At 37.4% G+C, this 22,321-nt stretch overlaps 1 protein-coding gene across 1 annotated transcript in view; it reads right to left on the bottom strand.

The window, feature by feature from the left end:
• The window catches only part of atrnl1b (attractin-like 1b), a 110,892-nt gene that overhangs the window by 51,583 nt on the left and 36,988 nt on the right, over positions 1-22,321 (bottom strand). Inside the window, exons 20-25 of the mRNA XM_030163213.1 lie at positions 22,076-22,169; positions 10,602-10,654; positions 6,107-6,201; positions 5,919-5,997; positions 3,975-4,132; positions 204-265 (exon numbers count right to left, since the gene is read on the bottom strand). Of these exons, the coding sequence (XP_030019073.1) occupies positions 204-265; positions 3,975-4,132; positions 5,919-5,997; positions 6,107-6,201; positions 10,602-10,654; positions 22,076-22,169 (541 nt within the window). The remainder of the gene's footprint in view (positions 1-203; positions 266-3,974; positions 4,133-5,918; positions 5,998-6,106; positions 6,202-10,601; positions 10,655-22,075; positions 22,170-22,321) is intronic.

Genomic DNA, 22,321 nt, shown 5'->3' with positions numbered 1-22,321 from the left:
ACTGCCTTGAAGACACAAGAAGATATCCATGTTCTTGGTAAATGTGAGTGGTCTAACAGCCTCAAGTAACTCAATAAGCCCCAGAGATTAGAGCAGGAAATGAAGACATGGAAGTGGTTAAAACTCCGGATTAGATTTACAATAAATAAAGGTAATACATGTCTTTTGTGTGTATGAGACTTACAAATATTTTCCACACTTACCTGAAAAATGTCACAAAGAACTGCACAAGGTCCATGATGCTGTTGTGTTGAGAAAAGGCAATCTGTTTAAGAAAAAAAAGAGATTTAAATGAGTGAAAATCAAACCATGGGACAGCTGGACTAAAAATATATAAACATAAGTGACAGGTCTTGATCACGGTATTTATAGAAATAGTTTTTAGAAAATTCATTGACGCAACAGCTGCTAGGGGGAAAGTCACACAGCACTTTCACCGTTTCCTGCTGGAAATCTCCGAGCTGATGTGTGACATTGTGAAAGGGTCAACATGATATGGTGTCGACAGATCGAGTCTGCATTAAGAGCAGAATGGACCCGCTAAAAGGTCGCTGACAAATCTCTCTGGAAGACCTGCTGTAAGTGTTGTGTCTTTGAAGAAATAAAGTCTGTCTGGAAAGTGGAACAAAGTGTAAACAGGGCAGAAGGGCATCTATGTACACTATGGGATTCATCTGAAGGCCTCAGCTAAAATCCAGCTGTGCTACGACTAAGGGCAAAAGCAGGAAAAAAAAATGTATGTATATTTTAATTATTTCTTTAGGCATCCGTCTGTTACATACATTTTCACTTACAACAACCTCTCTAATATACAGTGCACTGACACTCTCTTAAAGGACCCACTGGTGACTTCATAGCACAAAGGTCACATTTATAATGGGGTCACATATGGGCTTCTCTTCATTAAAAAAGGCATTACACGCAGTTCATAACTGATGGTCCACATTATAGAGACAAGTCATTATCTGTAGATGCTCTATAGGCATTCTGCCCTGAAAACATTCAGACAAGCACGTAATCTGCAGCTGGATCAGGTTTGTTGCTTCCAATTGGCTATATATATATATATATATATATATATAAAAAAAAAAAAAAAAAAAAAGAACTCAGATAAGATGATGGAGACGCAGGTTTGTACAAGAAAAGACCGCGATGTTCTCCACTAGTGACTTCTGCCACTTGTGACCCTTTTCAAGTAAAAAATGAGAATCGCTGATCTGACGTGAGATGCTCGCTGACATGGCTAATGTGACTCAAAAGCACACATTAGCGATGCGTTGCAGCCCCTTTAATGGCCAGTAGTTCCGTGTAGCAGCAAGGTGCGTGCTTTTCACATAACACAGGGTCAAAGTAATACCATCAGGGTCAATTTGGTTTTAATTCTTCAATCTCAGCCAATCAGTGAAATCATACATATAGGTGGACTTCTCCTTGTTACGCAGTGAAAGGGCTCAAAATAGGACGCCGCCGCTGAGCTTCTAAACCTAGCCACGTTCAGCGTAGTTTCCATTGGCCCTATGTTATCTTCATCCACATTTAAATGCTTATTCCATGTGTGTGGACATTAAATACAGAGGCTCCTAAGTGCAGTCTCACATTCTGTTTTATCTCAGCCTTTATCTATGCTCTCACCTCATCCTGTTACAGAAAGCTATTTGCTTCAACAGCTCAGGCCAATCCATAATAAATAAGTAACTGTTGGCCAGGAAATCAAATAGAAAACTATTACTGGGCCACCTCCACAGATGGACTGACCCCTAAGATATTATTACCCCACAGTACTCTGCCCATCTACCCTGTGTATGAGAGCCAAGGAACAAATCTAAAAATCAATACTTGGAAGTGGGTTAATTTGTTAAAATATATTACACAAACATTAGGGATGATAATTGTCACTATCTAATGCTGGAGTGACAGCTGCGACTGTGGCGGTTGTTGAGGGAAGAAGTGTTGGGTAGCTTTGATTATTTTATATTTGATAAACCATGTAAGGAATAATAAAAGGCAAATATGACAACAGTTTTTTAGTATGTAAGACATGGGTGTCAAACATACAACCCGGGAGCCAAAATCGACTCAAAGGTCAAAGGCTCCAATTCGGCCCGTGGGATGAATTTGTGAAATGCAAAAATTACACTCAAGATATAAACAGTTAATCATTTGACTTTAGGGGCCATAGAAAGTACTACTTTAGTCTCAAGTGGGTCAGATCAGTAAAATACCAACATAATAACCTACAAATAATGACAACTCTAGAGATGTAACGATATGAAAATTTCATATCAGGATTATTGTGACCAAAATTATCACGGTTATCATTATTATTATGCCAGTATTGTTGAAATGTACTCAAAATGTTCAAAAAGTACTGAAAGACAGAGAGAGAGAGAGACAGATGTATGGGATGGAGGTACACAGACTCCACTTCTCCAGGAAATGAGCAGTATCACTGTGAGTTTTCAAAGTGTGGTAATCAAACACGGTTTTAATGACAGATAGAATTTAAACAGTAATATTAACCGCCAGGAATTTTACTGCGGTTTATCGTTATACTGGTAATCGTTACATCTATAGACAACTCCAAATTTTTCCTCTTTGTTTTAGTGTAAAAAAGTGAAATTACATGAAAATGTGTAGATTTACAAATTAACCTTTGACAAAAAATGTGAATAACCTGAAGAAATATATACAACTTGAAATGTCAAACAAGAACTAAGTGCAATTGTACCAATATTCTGCCTGTTACTAAATGTTTTGTGTATTTTTAGATCCACTGTGATCTGTTAGCTGTAATGCACATGTGTAAATGATAAACTGAGGCATAATATTGTTCAAATTGCACTTACTTTTCTTAATAAATTACAGTTTTTTCATGGTTGTTCATGTTATTCACATTTTTTAAAGGATAGTTTTATAGATGTAAATGTTTCCATAATGTAATTTTACTTTCTTCACTATAAAACACATTGAAAAGATTGGAGTTGGTATTATTTATATATTATTATGTTATTAATTTACCGGTTTGGCCCACTTCAGATCATATAGGGAGGATGTGGCCCTTGAACTAAAATGTCTTTGACACCCCTGATGTAAGCTAAATAAAAAAATAAAGAGCAGCAAACAGCAGTCGCATGTAACATTTTGGACACTTTACTAAACATGATCTCAGATTTCATTTATCTGACTGATTGGATTCTGGAAACTAAACTGCTATGACTTCTAGTGTAAAACAGAGACTTTCAATATTCATTCACTTTGGAATGGCTGTAAAATAAAAAGTGGTGTTTACTTAGTTTTACGCGGCTACTCATCAGTCAGCTTGTCTGAGCAATGACCAGATTTGTTTGTCAAAATCACAGCTCAAACTGCTACATCTGAAAGAGTAATGGCACTTCTGTTAGGTTTAATGTTTTCACCACCATCCCAACTGCCACTTTTGATTTGTCAGTCTTATATGTGGAAGTAATAGCAATAACTCTCTTTTTAAGCCTCCATCTTTCTTGTGTTGATTTTTTTTCCCTCTTTTTGGTCAATAGCTTAATTGTGGCTTTCCCCACACACAGCAAATAACATTCTGACAGTGTTGTTTTTAACCTGTCCATCACACTGAAGCCTCAATCGTCTCCGATCAGAAGGAGACGTAGAGAAGGTTAAATGGTGCTTTGCTTTCGCCCGCTAAAAAACAGCTGTGCACCTCCGCACACTAACCACCGCTCATTAAATCTGTAATTAGAATAAAGTGCACTTCAAATCACCCTGAGCAACGCTGGAGCTCTGCATCTGCTACGATATCTGCTCCTGCTCAGTTTATGCAGGTAGGCCTGGGACCTATTGTTCATAAATGAGATGTTTTAGATGCGTACACCTACATATCAAGAGGGCAATTCAGAAACAAGCACAACATAACGTAGAACACAGAAAGGATAAGATCAGCCTCATATTATTCAGTGCAAGGTCATAAAAGCAGTCCTTACCTGGATCTTGATGGGCCATGAGAAGTTACTGACGTAGACATAAAAAGTGATATTGGGGTTGCTTCTAAAGGTGAACTTCTCACAGGAGAAACTGTCTCTATACTCCTTGATGTTAGTTTTGGACACAATGGGCACTTCTTCTCCAGAGATGGTTCCAGCTGTAGGGGCACAGAGGTCACATTTATCACAGTGCCACTGGGCGTTCACAGAGCTCACCTACATGCTTAGATAAAGCCCGACTCGTAGCAACGTGTTATTATGAATCCATTAATGGGTTCATCAAAACATTTGGAACAACAGGAAAGCTCTCATGAGCAATGATTATTATGTCTTAAGTGCATTAAGTGTCTTTTTGGTTGACCTAAAACAGAGGGGAGCTTTATTGTGTAATTACACACGCAGGCTGTATTTTATCTCTAAATGAAAATAGATGTGGGTGAAAAGCACAGCTTGATAGAGAGAATGAAAGGGTGCTGTCCATAGGTCATGACTGATCTCTGTTAGCACATATCCATCAACTCAATCCATATCACCACTTGCAGCTAAGCACTTTTTTCGCAATTATTTTCAGTATTTATAAATGTAATCTGCATCTACTGCACCTGCTGATGTCTTGCGAATTATAATCAATACATTAGGTTATTATACGTCTGTGTTTATGTTTACAGGGGCATAGCTGAGAAGAAAATTAATGCATTTCCAAGCAAAACTGCTTTTAAAAAAGTCTATATTGCATCTAAGTTAATACTTCATGTCTTTTCATATTGTTCCTCATGTCAATGCGTCCCCGACATTGACATTCCAACCCATAACTCTGAAACAAAAGAACTGAAAATGACAGCTTGAGTGTGGCTACGTGAGTGCGTTTATCTTAATTGAAATCACCCTCCTCCTGCTCTCCCCACCCAAAGGCGCTTCATGCTCTTGTCGATTGCAAAGTGGCTCCCACTCCTGAGAAACTATATCTTTGTGAGGAACGGGGACCCGGCTTCAAAATACTAATGACAGTGCTCCAAAAAGGTTAAGATGGCAGAAAAGGAGCGTGAGAGGTTAACGTGTTTTAGTGGCTGGAAAAGGTCAACGTTGTGGTGATGGAGAAACTGGCAGGTGACTGGAGAGGAAGAGGGTGCAAGAGGTAAACAGTGGAAGTAGACGACTGCAGTGTCCTTGGGTGCCTTTCCTCAGGGGAGCAATAATATCCACTCAACAGTGACATAGTACACACTAACAACAGGAGGAACAACATTGTTTCTGTCATATCATTTATATCCCTCATCTGACTACATGTCTACTTTAATTACTTAACAAATAAAAGTAAAAACCAACTGGTCCTCTCAAAAAAAGTCACTTTAATTTATATAAATTCCCATAAATGGAGGAAATTGTCTAAGATGTTGGCATTTTTGTGTTAAAATAGCAAAGGATGTAATAACAGGGTGGAATCTTTTTAAATATAAGACATTCAATATATTTCTGGTCTTGAGTTGTTAAATTTCCTGTGTTTATTTCTATGCAAATGTCTAGAACGTCCTAAAACAAGCTCACATTTGAGAAGAAGGACTCAATTTTACCAATATGATGCCTTCTGACCTAAATCCCTAATGGTATTTTTGACCTACTGTACACACAACTGCACAATTATTTTCCTTTTGACAACATAATGCAGAAGTCTGTGTTTGAGCAAGGGAAAACACATTTTCACGGTCTAATTGGTGAATCGACAACACACTAAGAGGAGGAATCTCATTAATGACATTCTGTTGACAATTACAGAGTTTGGAGGAAAAAAACAAAAAAAACAAAAACATCTGCTTGGTTGCTTTTAGTTGGACTTTTTTTCCCCAATTTATATGCATGTGTTTGAAATCAGTATAAAAGTAGGTGGATGGGCTGTGAAAGTTCAACACACATACTGATTAAACCCACAAACTCAAGAATCAGCACCTGTTGATCCCACAGACCAGGTGATATTGAGGTTGAAGTTATTAGAGGCGTTAATGGACATGTCCAGGTTCTTGTTGGCCTACAGAGAGAAGACACAATCAAAACATTATTGCGGTTTAAGTTCCAAACCTCTTTATACACCTGCACATTAAAAAGTACCCACTGGTATTTAATGTGGCATCTGTTACCTGCTCAGGCGAGGCCATAAAGTTGATGGCAGTGTAGTGATTGTCATCTTCTTGGATGAGACTGAAGGTAAACTGATAGTCGATGAGGAGATTATCTGTTTAGAAAATCACACAGAGCAACGAAACATTAGATTTCAACATTAACCTCTTTTTCCTTGAGGTTTTACTTTAACATAAAAGGTAAAATATGTAACAATTTCCCCCTGTGTTTGGAGAGAGTGAGCAATATGAGAAAAAGATGAGCTGAATAGAAAAATCAAATGTTATGTCTTGATCATGTTCTAAAAAACACAAATAAGCTCATCACTAAATTCACAAAAGGATACGAGAATGTTCTAGAGGCAATATTTAGCTGTAAGTTTTAATTCATGTCGGCCGTGTTTAAGCCTGACAAGTCAGTCATGCCGCGTTTCCAGTATGTGGAACTGACTCGACTCAACTCAGGTACCAGGTACTATTCCTGGAGACTGTTTTCATTACATAATACTACTGACTTTAGAGTACCTGGACGTCATAGCAATGCGGCACATAACTTCCGTGACGTCTGCTCAGAAAGTTGCTGATAAACTTGGTTGTTGCATGTTGCACTGTCAAGCTCACACTGAATTTTTTTGTCGGCCACCAAGGACAGAAATGTCTGAACCTCTTCAACTGACTACGGCAGGGGTGTCAAACTCATTTTAGTTCAGGGGCCAGATTCAGCTAAATTTGACCTGAAATGGGCCGGACCAGTAAAATAATAACATAATAATATATAAATAATGTCAACTCCAAACTTTTCTCTAAGTGTTATAGCAAAAAAAGTTTATTTACATGATGAACAGGTTTACATCAAACTATCCTTTCAAAAGATGTGAATAACATGAACAAACTGAAAAAATAAGTGTAATTTTAACAATATTATGCCTCAGTTTATCATTTACACATGTACTTTATAACATACAGATCACAGTGGATCTACAAATACACAAAACATTGAGTAACAGGCAGAATATTGTCAAAATTGTACTTGCTTCTCCTTAAGACATTTCAGGTTATTCGCATTTTTTGCAAAATTATACTTTGTTTTAGTGTAAATAGATGAAAATATTTTCATTTACAAAGAGAAACATTTGGAGTTGTCATTATTTTTATGTTGTTTTGATAGTATTTTACTGGTCCTGCCCACTTGAGATTGAATTGGTCTGAATGTGGAACCTGAACTAAAAGGATTGTTAATATTTTAATGTAATTTTTGCATTTCACAAATTCATTCCAAGGGCCGGATTGGACCCTTTGGTGAGCCAGATTTGGCCCCCAGGCTGCATGTTTGACACCTGTGGACTATGGTGTTTGGCCTACTGGTATATTTACTGTAAAATTCCAAATCTATTTTTTTTTTTTTTTAAATGGTGGGTTGCACATTGATGACACAATGATGCAGAGACAACTCACTGACCAATCAGTGGTCTGCAGTGTTTACACGTCACGTTTTAGTATTTCTTCACCTGTTTTGGAACCTTAGCCGAGCAGATACCAAAAAAACTAGTACCAGGTACCAGATTCCAGGTTCTTTTATGTAACGGAAATGCAAATAGGCCAAATCGAGTCAAATTGGTACCACGTACATGAAACATGCTGAAAGGGCTGTATGTACGTGTGTGTTCTTTGCCCAGATTTTGGGTTCTCAGACAGAACCGTGCAGCAGTTGAGATGAGCAGTAAGAGGACAGAGCAGTACAACCAGAGTGGCTCCCCATTCTAATGTTCCACCCACAGACACTGTACAATGCCATTATTGACTGAAAGTAAACACTCAATGCCTGACAGTGAGTGCCCAGAAATGTCCTGAACACAGCAAAACAAGACGAAAATAGAAAATACAGACAGAGGGCAGGGTCTTTGCAGGCAAGTACACAAATATACAAAGACAGAGGGTCAGAAATGATGAGTGAGATGAGTCTATAGTGTTTTTTCTGCCTTCAATCTACTGACAGGATTTAACAGAAAGTGTTGTATCTTCATTGTAAATCTGTCCTTACATTCTGCTCTTAAAGAAATGAATGTATTTTGAAGATTATTAATCATCTAGAGAGAGGCTTGCTGCTGCATACACTACTAGAGATTACAATGACAGCATAAATATATAGGGATATGTATGGTGAGAAGTCTGACTGAGGGAGACAAGTGGAATCAAAACGTCTGTAATCAACTCCAAAAGCTGTAATCAGTGTGTACAATTTTCTCATCAAGGGGAGCAGAAGCAGGCATACCTGACCCCGACAGCAAGCTGAAACTACCCCTACAGTGATTATTAATATACTGCATTAATTAATTGTGCATTGTCACATGAATTAGTTTCTGGGGCTTTTTAGTGTTTGTGGCTTTATTGGATGGAGGGCAGCAGATGGAGGGCAGAGAGATGGAAAATGAAAGGTGGTAAAGGCCAACTAGACTAGACGTCGAAGTGGGAACAGTGTAGTTCGTGACTGATGCCTCTAACTGCTCAACATCAAGTCTTTTTAACTAGTTAAAAATGTTCCCTCCTAGCCATTCTATTGCTTCTCACTTTAAAACTTTCTCTTCCAAATTGGTATCTTTCTTCGTCACTGGCGAGACATCAAGTGACTTTTTAGCCTGAAAATTGTTGTGGTAAAAAATTGTTTTCTTTTGCCAAATGTTATGAGGAAAGGGAACTGGAATCTAAGTTGAACTCAGCGGTAGGTTTTGTTTCAAAAACAGTATTTTGTGTTAAAAATAATGTGTCAGTGAGATCACAAACATCCATGGTTTGATATTGTACCAAAAACCATAAAAATTGTAATGTACCAACAGTCATAAAAATTAGCACACAAACTAAATAAAAATACAAACTTAATGTGATCTCCAACTTTTTGGAGAGGTTATTTTTTTGAACAGTTTAATTAACATAATGATTAATTAATGATGGTAACAACTATGAGTCAGCCATTATAACAGGCCACCTAGGTGTCTTCATGTTTTCTTTGCAATAAAAGTGTCAGAAAATGTCTTTTTTGCCAATTCCTTTGCATCTTTGTTTTCAGGAAGAACTTAACTTCCAATATCTGCCCATTAATTATCATTATTATAAATAATAAATGCTTAAAACAGTCTGTTTTAGTAAAAAAGGAAAAAAAAACTGACAAAGTTTTTAGCATATTTATTATCAGAAACAAACAAACAAAACTTTTTGAGATTGCAAAATAAACTTTCAACTATTTTACATCTTCTCGAACAAGCTATTTGGTCTTGAACATTCACTATCCACATTATGGCTTCATATTTTTTGCTATTTCTTGGTGTTTTTTAGCCAGTGTAGAAGTCTCTGAAACAGGTCCTTTCTACTTGTAATAGTCCCACATTGGTGCCATAAAGTATTATATAGTGTCAGAAAGCTCAGGATCTCAGCTTTGCGATGCCTTTTGAATTTTGTGAATAGTGCAAAAGATTCAGGAGTTAAAGTGATTTGAATGCTGTAAAGTACAAAATGCAGCACCAGAGCGATTGAAATTGTTGTCAAATACGCATGAAAACACATGAAATATAGATCTTAGTGGGTTGTTCTGCTAAGTGCAAACCATATTTATATTTTCGTTTCAGTAACAAAATCAAGCTATTTGATTTATTAATACAGCATGAACAGTCTGGAAGATGAACAGAAATGAGCTAAAACTCACCAGCTATAATCAGAACAGGAAAAAAATGGGGAAATGTTTCTGGATAATATCACAATATGCACATTAGATTAATCCATGCTCATTGGCCTTTCAGCGCGGGGTGTCATGTTTACAATAATGCAGAACAGGGCCTAGAAAAAGTCTGAGTGGTGCACAGAGGTTAAAACAAGCTCTGGGCTTTTAGCTCCCATATTTCCCTCATTGAGCCTGGTGTCAGGCTATGGCATTTCAAAGGGGGACAAAACCCTGGCACCGGCTGTGTTGTCTGTAGCAGAGTGGTGAAAGGGAGATAACAAATCGCTAAGTGCTGCAGCACCGTGAAGGACACCGCTCCAGCTTCATGCAAATAAACACACGAGGCAAAAACATCAATATGTACAGGATACTCTGCTGCTGCTTTTTTACTTCACACTCAAGTAAAAACTAACATTTAGCCAACTTTCTAAATGAATGAATGAGTAGGTGGGTGATTGAGTGAGTAGACAAGTGGAGAAATTTTTACTCCTCCGTCTCCTTGATTAGCTCAATCACTCACTACTTCTGATGCACTTGACATTTTCACAACAAGTCATTCTGTCACCGAACAAGCGCCCCTGGTGCCAAAGTGCTAAAATGCTCCATCTGCCCTGAGCGGAAGAGTCGAAGTGGGGGAGAGAGAGAGAAAGAGAGAAAGAGAGAGAGAGAGAGAGAGAGAGAGAGAGAAAGGCAGAGAATAGCCAAGAATAATCGAGTGGCTGTGTGTTTGTGTGTTCATGTGTGTGTTTGAGTGCATATGAGCTGTCTCCCCAGTAAGAAGCTGCCCAGTGGAGAATTACTCACAGTAACAGGTTCCTCGGAGTGGATTGCCAAGGTAACGGTTTTCTGAGTCACATCTGCAGTGAAGAAAACAGAGAGGAGAGAACAAGATGAAGACGAGTGCTAACAGATTGAGAGCAAAAATGTCTCTTATCAGGAGTGGTGGATGCCAAGTGCCAGCGCATTAGCTCCTGCTGTTGGCAAGTCTCGAAAGTTCTGACAAAAAAGAAGTAATCTGATAGTTTGTAAAAGTTAATTAGTTTCTTTTTTTTTTTTTTTTTTGTTAAACTTTCCTATATCAAAGCCTACACAGTGACATGCATCAAACTTTAGGTAGCACCTGATCAGAGAGCGTGGCATGTAAAAGTAATGTGCTAAGTTTAATCCCTTAAATCCTCAAAGTAAACAACTTATGTAAATTCATTCTTACTTGATTTTGTGTGATCTATAATCCTAAACTGCTGTATATATATATAGAAAAAACCCAAACAGATCAAAAATAACTACCAATCAAGTAGAGTTCTTTAAAAGGGATGGAACAGATAAGACTGTAAACAATCAGGTTTGAGAGATTTACAGCTAGTGAGAGGGGCACAGGAAGTCCAAAAGAGGCTAGACAAGACCCAGGGCTGAGTAAACCCTACTTCACCTTGCTTATTAACTCAAGGCTTTAGGGCTCAGACTTGATAATCAGAGCTTATGGTGAGTATCTTCACAAGGCTCACAGCATATGACTTGTTTACCTTAGAGTGGAAACTAATGTTTTATTAATTGTGTTCTACTCTTTACTGATACTCTTAAACCTGTGTTTTTGGTGATAACCAAAAAAAAAACAAAAAACTTTCTTTGGAGTATAGCAAGCCCAGGGCTGTGGAATATATTTTAACTAATTTTAAAAATTGTAAGCATTAAGGCAAACCTATTAGCTCCAAAATATCATGAACTCATAGTAATAATATAAATGCAAAAAACACAAACAAGGTCATGAAGGACACTAAAATTGCTTTTTTTTTTTTTTTTTTTTTTTTTAAATACATGTACACTGTTTTAGTTGGGCTGCACTTGTTCACATGTGCATAACACAAGCCTATTACTAATATGAGACCATGTGCACCTCTAAATGTCAAATAAATCTAGTGTTTTAAATCAAACCAAAAAAAAAGTAATATCCAGTAAATAGAGCATACTTCAAAAAAACATGTCCACAATTTGATGTTAGGACTCAAAATGATGAAAAATTAAGTAACACTAGAATTACCATGTGTTTAATAAATAGATTGTGGTTGTTATGAGTGTGAAATGACTGAAGCCAGGGCCAGTGAATCTACAAACTCCAGCTAATGAGTGTCCTAACCCAGAGCAAACCATGGTGTGAAAAGCCCTTCTGAAAGGACAATTACTAGCTTCCATTTACTGCCAATGCATTGCTGTTAGCTGACAGTTACTCTCATTTTAAGGCCTGCCACAATTTCCACTGTCTTCACAAATTTTACAAAAGCTCAACAGAAACAGCCCCCGACTCTTAAAACCTTACAAACCTGATGCTATTGTAACGCGAGGGCTGAAAATGAGAATTGATTTTGGTCTGAGAGGGTTTTTTTTTTTTTAATATTAATTCCAATGTGACATTTCACTGTTTTTTTTCTTCGATATTCTTTTATGCAGAGAGGTATACAAACATCTCAAAACATTCATTTGATCAGACTTTCTCCCGTATGAAAGGGTGCAAAAAGCTTTCTTGGGATGCTGTGAGGTCATTCAGTTTGCTCAAACCGACGCAATTTAACAGCACATGCAATTTTCACACAACATCACTGATATCAGGGCATCAGCCAAAATAGCCTGACTTATAAATGAAGCGCTGCCAAGCACAATAATTTGTTAACATCCACAAAGTGCTGTCAACTGTTTAGAGGGTACATGTGAGAGTTTTATCAGGCTTGTGGCTTTCCAAAGGTCTTTAATGAGGAGGAACATATGGCAGTATTTGTCCTTAAACTCCTGTTAATGCATCCTTTTTCTTTGTGCCTCATATATCATATATCCTGTACTTAACTGTCTACTAGTTCCTACTTTGTCTTCTCCGCGCTTTACCTGACAAAAGGTCAACATAACAGACATGAAAACTCCACAAATACTGGTACAATAACATAGCAGTTCATATACGTAGAAATGACTAATTGAAAGTGAATGTCAAAAAAGTGTCAACATCAGTGAGTATTATATCAAAGTGGAATCCAAAAAGACACAAACATGAAGGAGAGAGGAGGAGACGAGTGAACTAACTGTGAGACATGAATGCCACTGAGGAGGAGGTGGCTGTCAGTGATGTTACAATGAATGAGGATGACGCTGCTGCTGCTAAAAATATACCACATCGCTTGTTTTAAAACGCTTTGCATTCACAGGCCAGACGTTATCGCCAATGAAGGTATTACACACATAAAAAGTCAAATGCCTAAAATGGAGTCAAATGTCCAACACCTTTCAACAGCTTAAATCTCAGTAGTGAGATATGCATGTTAACAGTGTGACTCATTTTTACCCATTTACATATGGCTCTGGTCTTATTTCAAAGATGAATAATACATAGTCATGAATAAGCATCACATTGGGTAACGTTTTCCTCCCTGAACTAAAAACAACTCAAACAATAACAACCCACAGTCGAAAATCACAGTTTGTCTTAAAATTAAAAATACTACTTAGGTATGCTTAAAAGAGCTGCTGAAAACTCAGATTTTGCATAGCTTTAATGATTAAGCAAGATCTGACACTATATGGGTAATGGCCACGTCAAGTTTTTCCAACAGGCCATCTCAAATACAAAACAAGTGGTGCCAGGCACAACAAACCCCGCCCCTCACACGTATTGTAGCTTATTTTGGCATCGATCTAGCTGATGTCATCATGTCTATGCATGTGCTGATGTCAGCATATCAATTGCCAAGTGTGAAGTAAATTGAAACAAAATAGATGTTTTGTAAGCATTTGAAATTTCACCCGTTATAAGTAAATGGGAGAAAAAAATTATTTAAAAAATTCATAAAAAATTTTAACTTCGACCTACTCTTCCCAAAATGTAATCAGATCTATTCTGGGTCACTGGCAATCTATAAACCCAATTTGGTATGAATTCAACCAATAGTTGTGCTGCTAGAGTGTTAACAAACAAAGAAACAAACCGAACCAAAAACAATAGCTCTTGCCTCCACTTTTGGGGGGTGGGGTAAAAATAATCATTTCTAATGCAACTGTTGAACCAAATCGATGGTAAAACTTCTCCAAATGTTTCCATATGGATGAAAAATCTGATCCTTAAAAATGGTCATATATCTTAAAATTAATGAACTTGCTTCATATAATTAACTGTTTTTTCTGAGCTTTTTGTATTTATGCAGAGTTTCTGGAAATTCTGTCATTTTTTTTCTTACGTGTAAACATTTTTTCTTGCAAATCACATAAAACTGATAGAAATGCTTGAGCTAGAAGGGTCACAGAAATAATGTGTGTAATTATGAAGAATCCATCACTCTGCCCTCACCTCCCCCTCCCCTCTGGTGGCCACTAAAACACAAGGAGTTTGTTTTGTCTGTTGTTGGCTTCTTTTTTTTTTTTTTTTTTTGCATTTTAAGAGGATATTCACTCTTCATCCAAACACTATAAACTGATGAAAAATGAAGAGGAGGAAGTCCATTCCAGGCTATAGTAGAAACATGGCAGACTGTGCAGGGTTTCTGCTCCCTCTAGAAGTAAATGACTCATTCTAAAGCAAATATTCTTGCATTCAGGTAATTGCACACTAATGAAAACTTAATTAGGAATATTATTTCCCATTTCAGTAATTAGATCTCCCTAAATTGTACACACTGGACCTTAAAGCATATTTTGATTTTAATAGTCATCTAACCAGCAAATTCTGAAGGACAAGCATGAGCGAGTTAAATGCTCTAATAAGGGTAGGGCTCTGAAGTGGGGAGGAGCCAGCTCTATCCTTCTCACTCTTAACGCTAAAGAAGCAAGGACAGTGTGGAGTGTTCTTTTACCACAGTACAAATGATAGAGGACAAGTGCTGCCATAGGCTTCTGAACCTTACAGAACATCACTCCTGGGGCTTCTCTGCTGCCTGGCATTTGCAGATGGCAAAAAAAAAGAAAAAAAAAAAAAAACATAGACGCAATCTCACACTCATCATGAGGTGTATAATGCAACTCCCCGACGCTGGATCTTAATTTAATCTACACCTGCATGCATGCGTGCACGCATCTGAACTCGAGGCAATCCCCCATTGCACTGTATCTTAATTTGATCTACAGTCAACTTGAACCTTTGTCTGCATTTGCGCACATGCTGTGGTCTAACAAGCAAAAAGCACACTCACATGGAAGTGTGTTCTGAACCTATACGCTCACATGTTCAGACTGCATCTGTACACAGAAGTGACCCTGTTACCTCCAGCACAAGACCAGCCCTGACTGAATAATGTATGTCTCTAAATGAGCACTATAATAAGAAATATTTTCCTCGCTGCTCTTGTTTAACTCATCACTGTAACACAGCACAGGCCTCATCAATTGTTTTGGAAAAACAATTCTATTCTGCACTGATGCACCCTTCACTTCATTACTGTAGCTATTATTCTGACGTCCTAATGGCATTGGTGGCTGTGGAGCATGCATGCGTAAATGTGTGCATGTGTGTACTCCAGTGAACACTGCTGAAAAGACAGAGTACCCTTGTGTAGAGGTCTTTGTTTAAAGGTTACTGGAAATGACGCGAGCGATTGAGTTTGGGGAGTCAGTGATTACATGTAATGAGATACCATAAATGACATTATAATAGAAGAACAGCAAACACTCCTCCCTAACTAATAAGATTACATGTGGAAAACAGTGATTACTTGATTACTCAAACATGTTGAGATGTGAAAGTACCTCTTGATTTTGAGATTGAAATGCACCACTATCACCTTACACCCACTGAAAAACCAGTTGTTGACAATGACAACAACAATTTAATTGGAGTCTAAATTAACAGCATATTCCAGTGCTTTATGTAGCTGACTACATTTGAAGCAGATAATCGGTAATGGGCTGTGTGAACCTTGGCGGTGCTGGCTCCAGTACAGTTCGGGCAGCTCCTCTCTCTAAATGGCTCATGATGATTGGCCTGCTGTTTGCCTGGCCTGCTCCGGTGCCCCCCTCTGAATATGTAGGTTAGAAAATGAGCCGTTTGTATCAACTGTTAGCCACCTGCTTTCCAAGTGTTGCTCTGCATTGTACGCCACTGAATTCCATCTGGCGACGGAAATGAATGTGACATTTTGTCATTTGTGCACAAAGTAATTTATTTTACTCTCAAAGTCGAAAAGGGAAAAACTGAGCTCTCCTCTCTCATTTGCTCATCCTCATTCTAGTCACTCGCTTTTGTTTTTCTTTGCTTTCTCACAATTTCCTCCTCACACGTTCCCTTGTACTCATCACAGTCATGTGCTCCGACTCTAGAAAGATTATTTTCCCTCCTACTGTAGACAGGTCACCAAGGCTGTTTGTCATTTTTCAAATACTTTTCAAGGGATGCTTCCTGCTGATGAGTTCCTACATGTGAGGGCTATGGCTACAAGCTAATTTAAATATTATATACAGAGCATGAATCACGTTTGTCCATGTGATGCCTGTATAGTCTATAGTGTGGGTGTCAAACATACGGCCCGCAATCTAATTTGGCCCACCAAAGAGTCCAATCTGGCTCATGGGAAGAATTTGTGAAGTACAACAATTACACAGAAGGGTGTCACTGAGTCATGGCAAGTTTCTTTGGTCATAAAGTTAAATATGTCAGTTCCAGATGTCTGTTACCAAATGTTTTGTGCCACTTTACATGTGTACAGGGTGGGGAAGCAAGATTTACAATGAACATTTAGTTGTTTTTTCTCAGCAGGCACTATGTCAATTGTTTTGAAACCAAACATATATTGATGTCATAATCATACCTAACACTATTATCCATACCTTTTCAGAAACTTTTGCCCATATGAGCAATCAGGAAAGCAAACGTCAAAGAGTGTGTGATTTGCTGAATGCACTCGTCACACCAAAGGAGATTTCAAAAATAGTTGGAGTGTCCATAAAGACTGTTTATAATGTAAAGAAGAGAATGACTATGAGCAAAACTATTACGAGAAAGTCTGGAAGATACTATTAAAGAAGAATGGGAGAAGTTGTCACCCGAATATTTGAGGAACACTTGCGCAAGTTTCAGGAAGCGTGTGAAGGCAGTTATTGAGAAAGAAGGAGGACACATAGAATAAAAACATTTTCTATTATGTCAATTTTCTTGTGGCAAATAAATTCTCATGACTTTTAATAAACTAATTGGTCATACACTGTCTTTTAATCCCTGCCTCAAGATATTGTAAATTTTGCTTCCCCACCCTGTACATAATAGGCTCAGGCATAATATTGTTAAAATTCACTTATTTTTCAGGTTGTTCGGGTTATTCATATTTTCATATAATAACATTTTCATAATGTAATTTTACTTTTTTGTATTAAAACAAAGACAAAATTAGTATTATTAGGCCTATCATATTAATTAATTTTATTTTTTATTTTTTTTCAGTGGCCTGGCCCACTTGGGATCATATTGAGCTATATGTCACCCCCAAACTAAAACAAGTCTGACACCCCTGGTCTATAGCGATCATGTATCAAATCAAATCAAATAAGTCTAAAGATTTATTATCATTGTATTCATTTTATATATTTATCAATGGTTTATCATGTAATATTTAATAGCAGTAGTAGGTTTGCCCATTAGAACCACATGGGAACCCTTGCCTCACCATCCCTTACAGTGGCCATGAAAAACGCACAAGGTTCCAGTTAGGATGTGTTTATTTTGTCCACTATGAGCTTTAGATGAAGGGGACTTTAACTCACATTCAGTATAGTGAGTGGTGTTAATGCACATTAATGTGGAAGCTATCTGCCCATGATGTTAGAAGCTATGGCTAAAGGCAGTGTGACATAACAGGTTAAAAACATGTAAATATAAAGTTGATTATAATGTATTTATTTGAAACTACTCAACAAAAGTATCCCAATTATATAAATGATAAAAATTTGTGTCTAGTAGTAGACAAAAACTCACATAATCAACATAAAAATGGAACTCTATACTTTATTTTAACAAAAGAAACAACAAAGGAGCCTTATTTTTAGACAACCTTTAAGGCCAATCAAGAATAGAATTCCTAGTTTCTGAAATGCACTTGAATGCACCATTACTTTATGAGGTACACCTACTTGCGATGTGAAGCCCCTTACTGCGTCTGTGTGTCAACCTCTGATATGCAGAAAGCAGAGGACAGAGGCTGACAAATGATACCAAAAGCACAGCAGAAACTCGACATATTTTTTTTATTCCATGCCTATTTTGGTACAAATATTTACCCGGCAGTGTGACAGATAGCCTTCAGGGATTTACTCACCAGAACGGACTGTGGATGTGTGGGTTTGTACACAAGCTAGAGAGAAGGAGCAGCTTGCACCAGTTCCCTAGTTATACTATGGTTGGTTTAAACATATGTAGATGCTAACCAGTGAAGCCAGCAGCCTGTTAGACATATTAAGAATAAGAAAATACACTGCCATGCAACTACCATCTGGATTTAACTCAATAATAACAGTGATTGATATGTTTCAGCTTTAGCCCTAAATGATTCAGTGAGTGGCTTCTCATTTTATCAACAATCATGAGCTTTTTAAAGAGCAGATTGGATTTCGATTGTGTTTCAATAGAAAAGGTCATGTGGTCTGATGAGTCCAAATTGACCCTGTTCCAGAGTGATGGGTGCATCAGGGTGAGAAATGATTACCCATCATGCCTAGTGCCTACAGTAAAAGCCTGTAGGGCCAGTGTTCTGATCTGTGGTTGCTTCATGTGGTCAGGTCGAGGTTCAATAACATTATTAGCCACAAAAAAAAGAAGGAATCAATGAATTAATATAAAAAAAAAAGATAGAAATTAATGTTATTACATGGCATAGGGTTATCAAAACGATGCTGTGGTGAATGTGTCCTTTAATCGAAGCTAAATCCAGTTTATTCCAGTCTGTGTATGTAAAAATGTATGCTGATATTTCCAATATAAACAGTTCAATCTAAGACAGTAGAATAATACAATAATTCTTGTTTCCAGGTGATTATTAAAGATATCACATTTCATTTCAGCTATTTGATATTAAATCTTACACACTGAAGTCGGGACATGCATGAATAGCTGATTATTTAATTAGCAACAATGATTAAAGAAAAAAGTCAACTTGTTTTTTAGGACAATTTTTTATTTCTGGAGGAGACTAATAGATATGGCACTGTTTCTGCCCAAGTGCTGCATATGTTATTTAAAGGGGTCATGTTTTGCTAAACCCACTTTGATTAGTCTTTGGTACATTTATTTGTGTATTTGGACCCTAATAGTTCAAAAAGTTTGAATTTGAACCCTCCAGGTGCTGCAAAGCTATATTTATATTAATTCCGGTAAAAATCGAGTGGATTTCTACAACCCATTTTAATTCCTGCTTAATTTGTTATGTTTTATAACTAGTTACATCACAACATTTGCACATGTAAGGTCAAGACATCCAACGAACATTTCTCCAAGTACGCCATAATTGTTTGGCAGCAGCAGCAGTTGTAGTCCATACTGAAAATATGTCCAAACTTCGAGCCAATTACCTAAAATGTTCAGTTGTTGGTTGTATTAACGAACACAAGTGGCTGAACGGGACAGAGCAGCACAGTCAACAACCTGGAGGGGGTGGGGCATGAAGTGGCTCATTCGGATTTAAAGGGCCAGTGCTCAAAACGACCTTTCTGGTGTCATTACTCAGAAATAGGGTTAAAGATAGACCTGTGGAGTTGAATTAATGAAGAATTCAGATCCAAGCATAGCATTTACAGTTTATGTAGACCACAGGGAAATATTTTAAAAAGCATAATTCCATTTAAAAAAGCAAAATATCACTCCTTTCAAGTGTTTAAATGGTATACTTGTGCTTCACATACTCCTTGGTGGTTGGTTTTATTTTTTAGATGATGTCATGACAAATCAACTAGAATTGCCTCTTTATTTAACGTTAAAAATTAATTAAAACGCTCATTCCTACAGTGAAGCTATAACTATCCTGATCTAATTACTCTACTCTACAGCTACTTTAGGTTAGTTAACTTCTGCTTATAAACATTTTATTTTTTCAATTTAATTTCAAACACATACTAACAGACTGAACTTTTGCTGACTGAAACTGTGTCATTGTATTTATTGAGAAAATGAGTATGTCATGATGAAAATCTGACTAAACTCTAAGTTTTTGTGTCAGGAGACCACACTTTTTCCAAAGTGGTGTTAAATGTGACTGTAATTTTGAAACAGAATGAGTAGAGATGACAAAATCTGAAGAAAGACAGAAGTAACACTTGTGAAGAAACAGAAACTGTGGAAAATATGTGGGGGGAAAAAATGCTTAAATGCACCAAACAGTGAGCTGTGCTGGACAAATAACATGTGATTCCAGAGACAAAGAGTGTTAAAAAACCTCACAGTTGCAGTGTGTGGGTGTGTACAGCATATGTGCTCCTGTTTGCCAGTGACCCCTCCATAACTCTTAGTGCATTAAGGGTATTAAAAACATCAGAGTCCGTTCTGCTTACCACTGGGAAAGCAGAGAGCTAAGTGGAGATGGTCCTCCTACACTCAGGGATTCTACTGTGTCAGCAGAAATGGTCCAGAGGGTGGAGTCTGAGGCCAGTTGGACCAGCTGACAGATCTGTTTATTCCACCAGATCATTAAAAAACATGTAAACCACCACGTGATAAGGAACGGGCCCTCGGTGGTTAGAAATCAATGCTCATGACTGAACCATGAAAGTCAATCACTTCAGTGGTCATTTTAATTATCTGATGTGATAATATATATCTGCTGTCAAGTTTATTGAGTCTGTTATCTTAAACTGTATGAACCCCATTATGTCATTAAAATGAAGGGATCACGAGAAGGGTCAAAATTATAATGAATTAATTTCAATTCCATTTGTGCTGAATGTTTCGGACTTTTCAATTAGTCCAAAATAATAATGAACTGCTCTAATTTGACCGACACACTGTTACGTACAATAAACACAGAGATCCACTTGAAAAAAAAAGAAAAATCACATCAATATGTCTCTTCCATCATATGCATCTTCAAAAACAGCTATGACTTTGTGTCCATTAAGACACATTATAAACATACGATGTGATTTAACCCATAAAGACCCAGTGCTGCTTTAGTGTCAATTTTCAAATGAAATTTTCTCTATATATAACCTTTCTAAAATGATGCATCATCATTTATTATATTATTATCCTCTGTATTTTGCATTTTATCAGTATAAATCAGGTATTTTCCTGTATTTAATTTACTGATCATGTAGATTATTGTAGATAATTCACTTATCAAGACAGGGGTAGTTGTTTCTTTACCTGCTTTACTAGTTTCAGCTCCTTCCTGTAGCCTTCGTCAGAAGCGTAACAATGATGTTGCTGTGACACGTCTGACGAAGGCTACAAGGAAGTAGCTGAAACTAGTAAAGCAGGTAAACAGACAACTACCCCTGTCTTGATAAATGAATCATCTACAAAAATTGTAAGTGGAAGACAATATGAAACTCTACCAGACTGATCATGCAGATGTTCATAAAACCTTAGATTAAAGTTTAGGGTTACTATATCAAAAACAAAGAAAACTGCAGGAAAAGTGACTTTTTCAGTAAAATACATCATTAACGGAACATGAACTAAGCATTTCCATCCACTGTCATTGCTCCAACTCCATTGGTTTTACTGGTGAATCAATGTTGTAGAAGATGACGGTGTTTCCACATTCATTACGGAGCCTTTGAATGTCCAAATGGGTCATATCTGATGACCATGAAAACATGACAAACTGCATTTTACACCTATTATTTACATGGATTGATAGGATTAGTGGATCAACAGGAATTAAACATTTTAGATCAGTCGGTGTTTTGGTCAGTGATGGATGTTTGGGTCTTTATGGGTTAAAATCACAGAGCTGTTTAGTGAAGAATATTATAAAGGTGACATTACACCTTCCCATATATGACTGTCTCACTTATCAAAATTGGGTTCCATTTAAAACGGCCTCCAGCATTTCATCAGGGCTGCATCCCAAGTGATCACCTGCCTGGTGACAGGAAGCCCAGAGACTGACTTTTGATTGGCATTACCTTAAGTCAGTGCAACAAGCCAGAATATTGTCAGAATTCATATTTGATCATTGATGATGCCAATGAAAGGCTTTAACATAGAGTTTACACTGTACATTAGAGAAGCACAGCCTAGGATACACTGAAACGATATGAACCTGGTACACTTCTGCCTTTGAATGGGTGTAAATTAATGTGTGTGAGCATGTGGTCCGAGTACTCACAGCTGGCACTGGTCTCCTTTGATCCCCTTGGTGGTGCAGAAGCATTTGCCAGTTAACACCTGGCAGACGTTCGCGTGACCATTGCACTTGCAAGCTGGAATGGAAACACAGATGGAAAAGATGTTGGGCAGAGAAACACGAGTCAAAAAGACACAACAGACAGATGAAACATTTTTCATTTCCAACAGTGGTAAATATCCCTGAGGGCACAATAAAACCTGCGATTCCCCCTATATGAACACTATA

This window comes from Sphaeramia orbicularis, chromosome 19, assembly GCF_902148855.1.
Source record: "Sphaeramia orbicularis chromosome 19, fSphaOr1.1, whole genome shotgun sequence".
NCBI lineage: Eukaryota > Metazoa > Chordata > Actinopteri > Kurtiformes > Apogonidae > Sphaeramia > Sphaeramia orbicularis.
The sequence above is the reverse complement of the archived record's forward strand: the minus strand, read 5'-3'. Positions and strand labels throughout refer to the sequence as shown.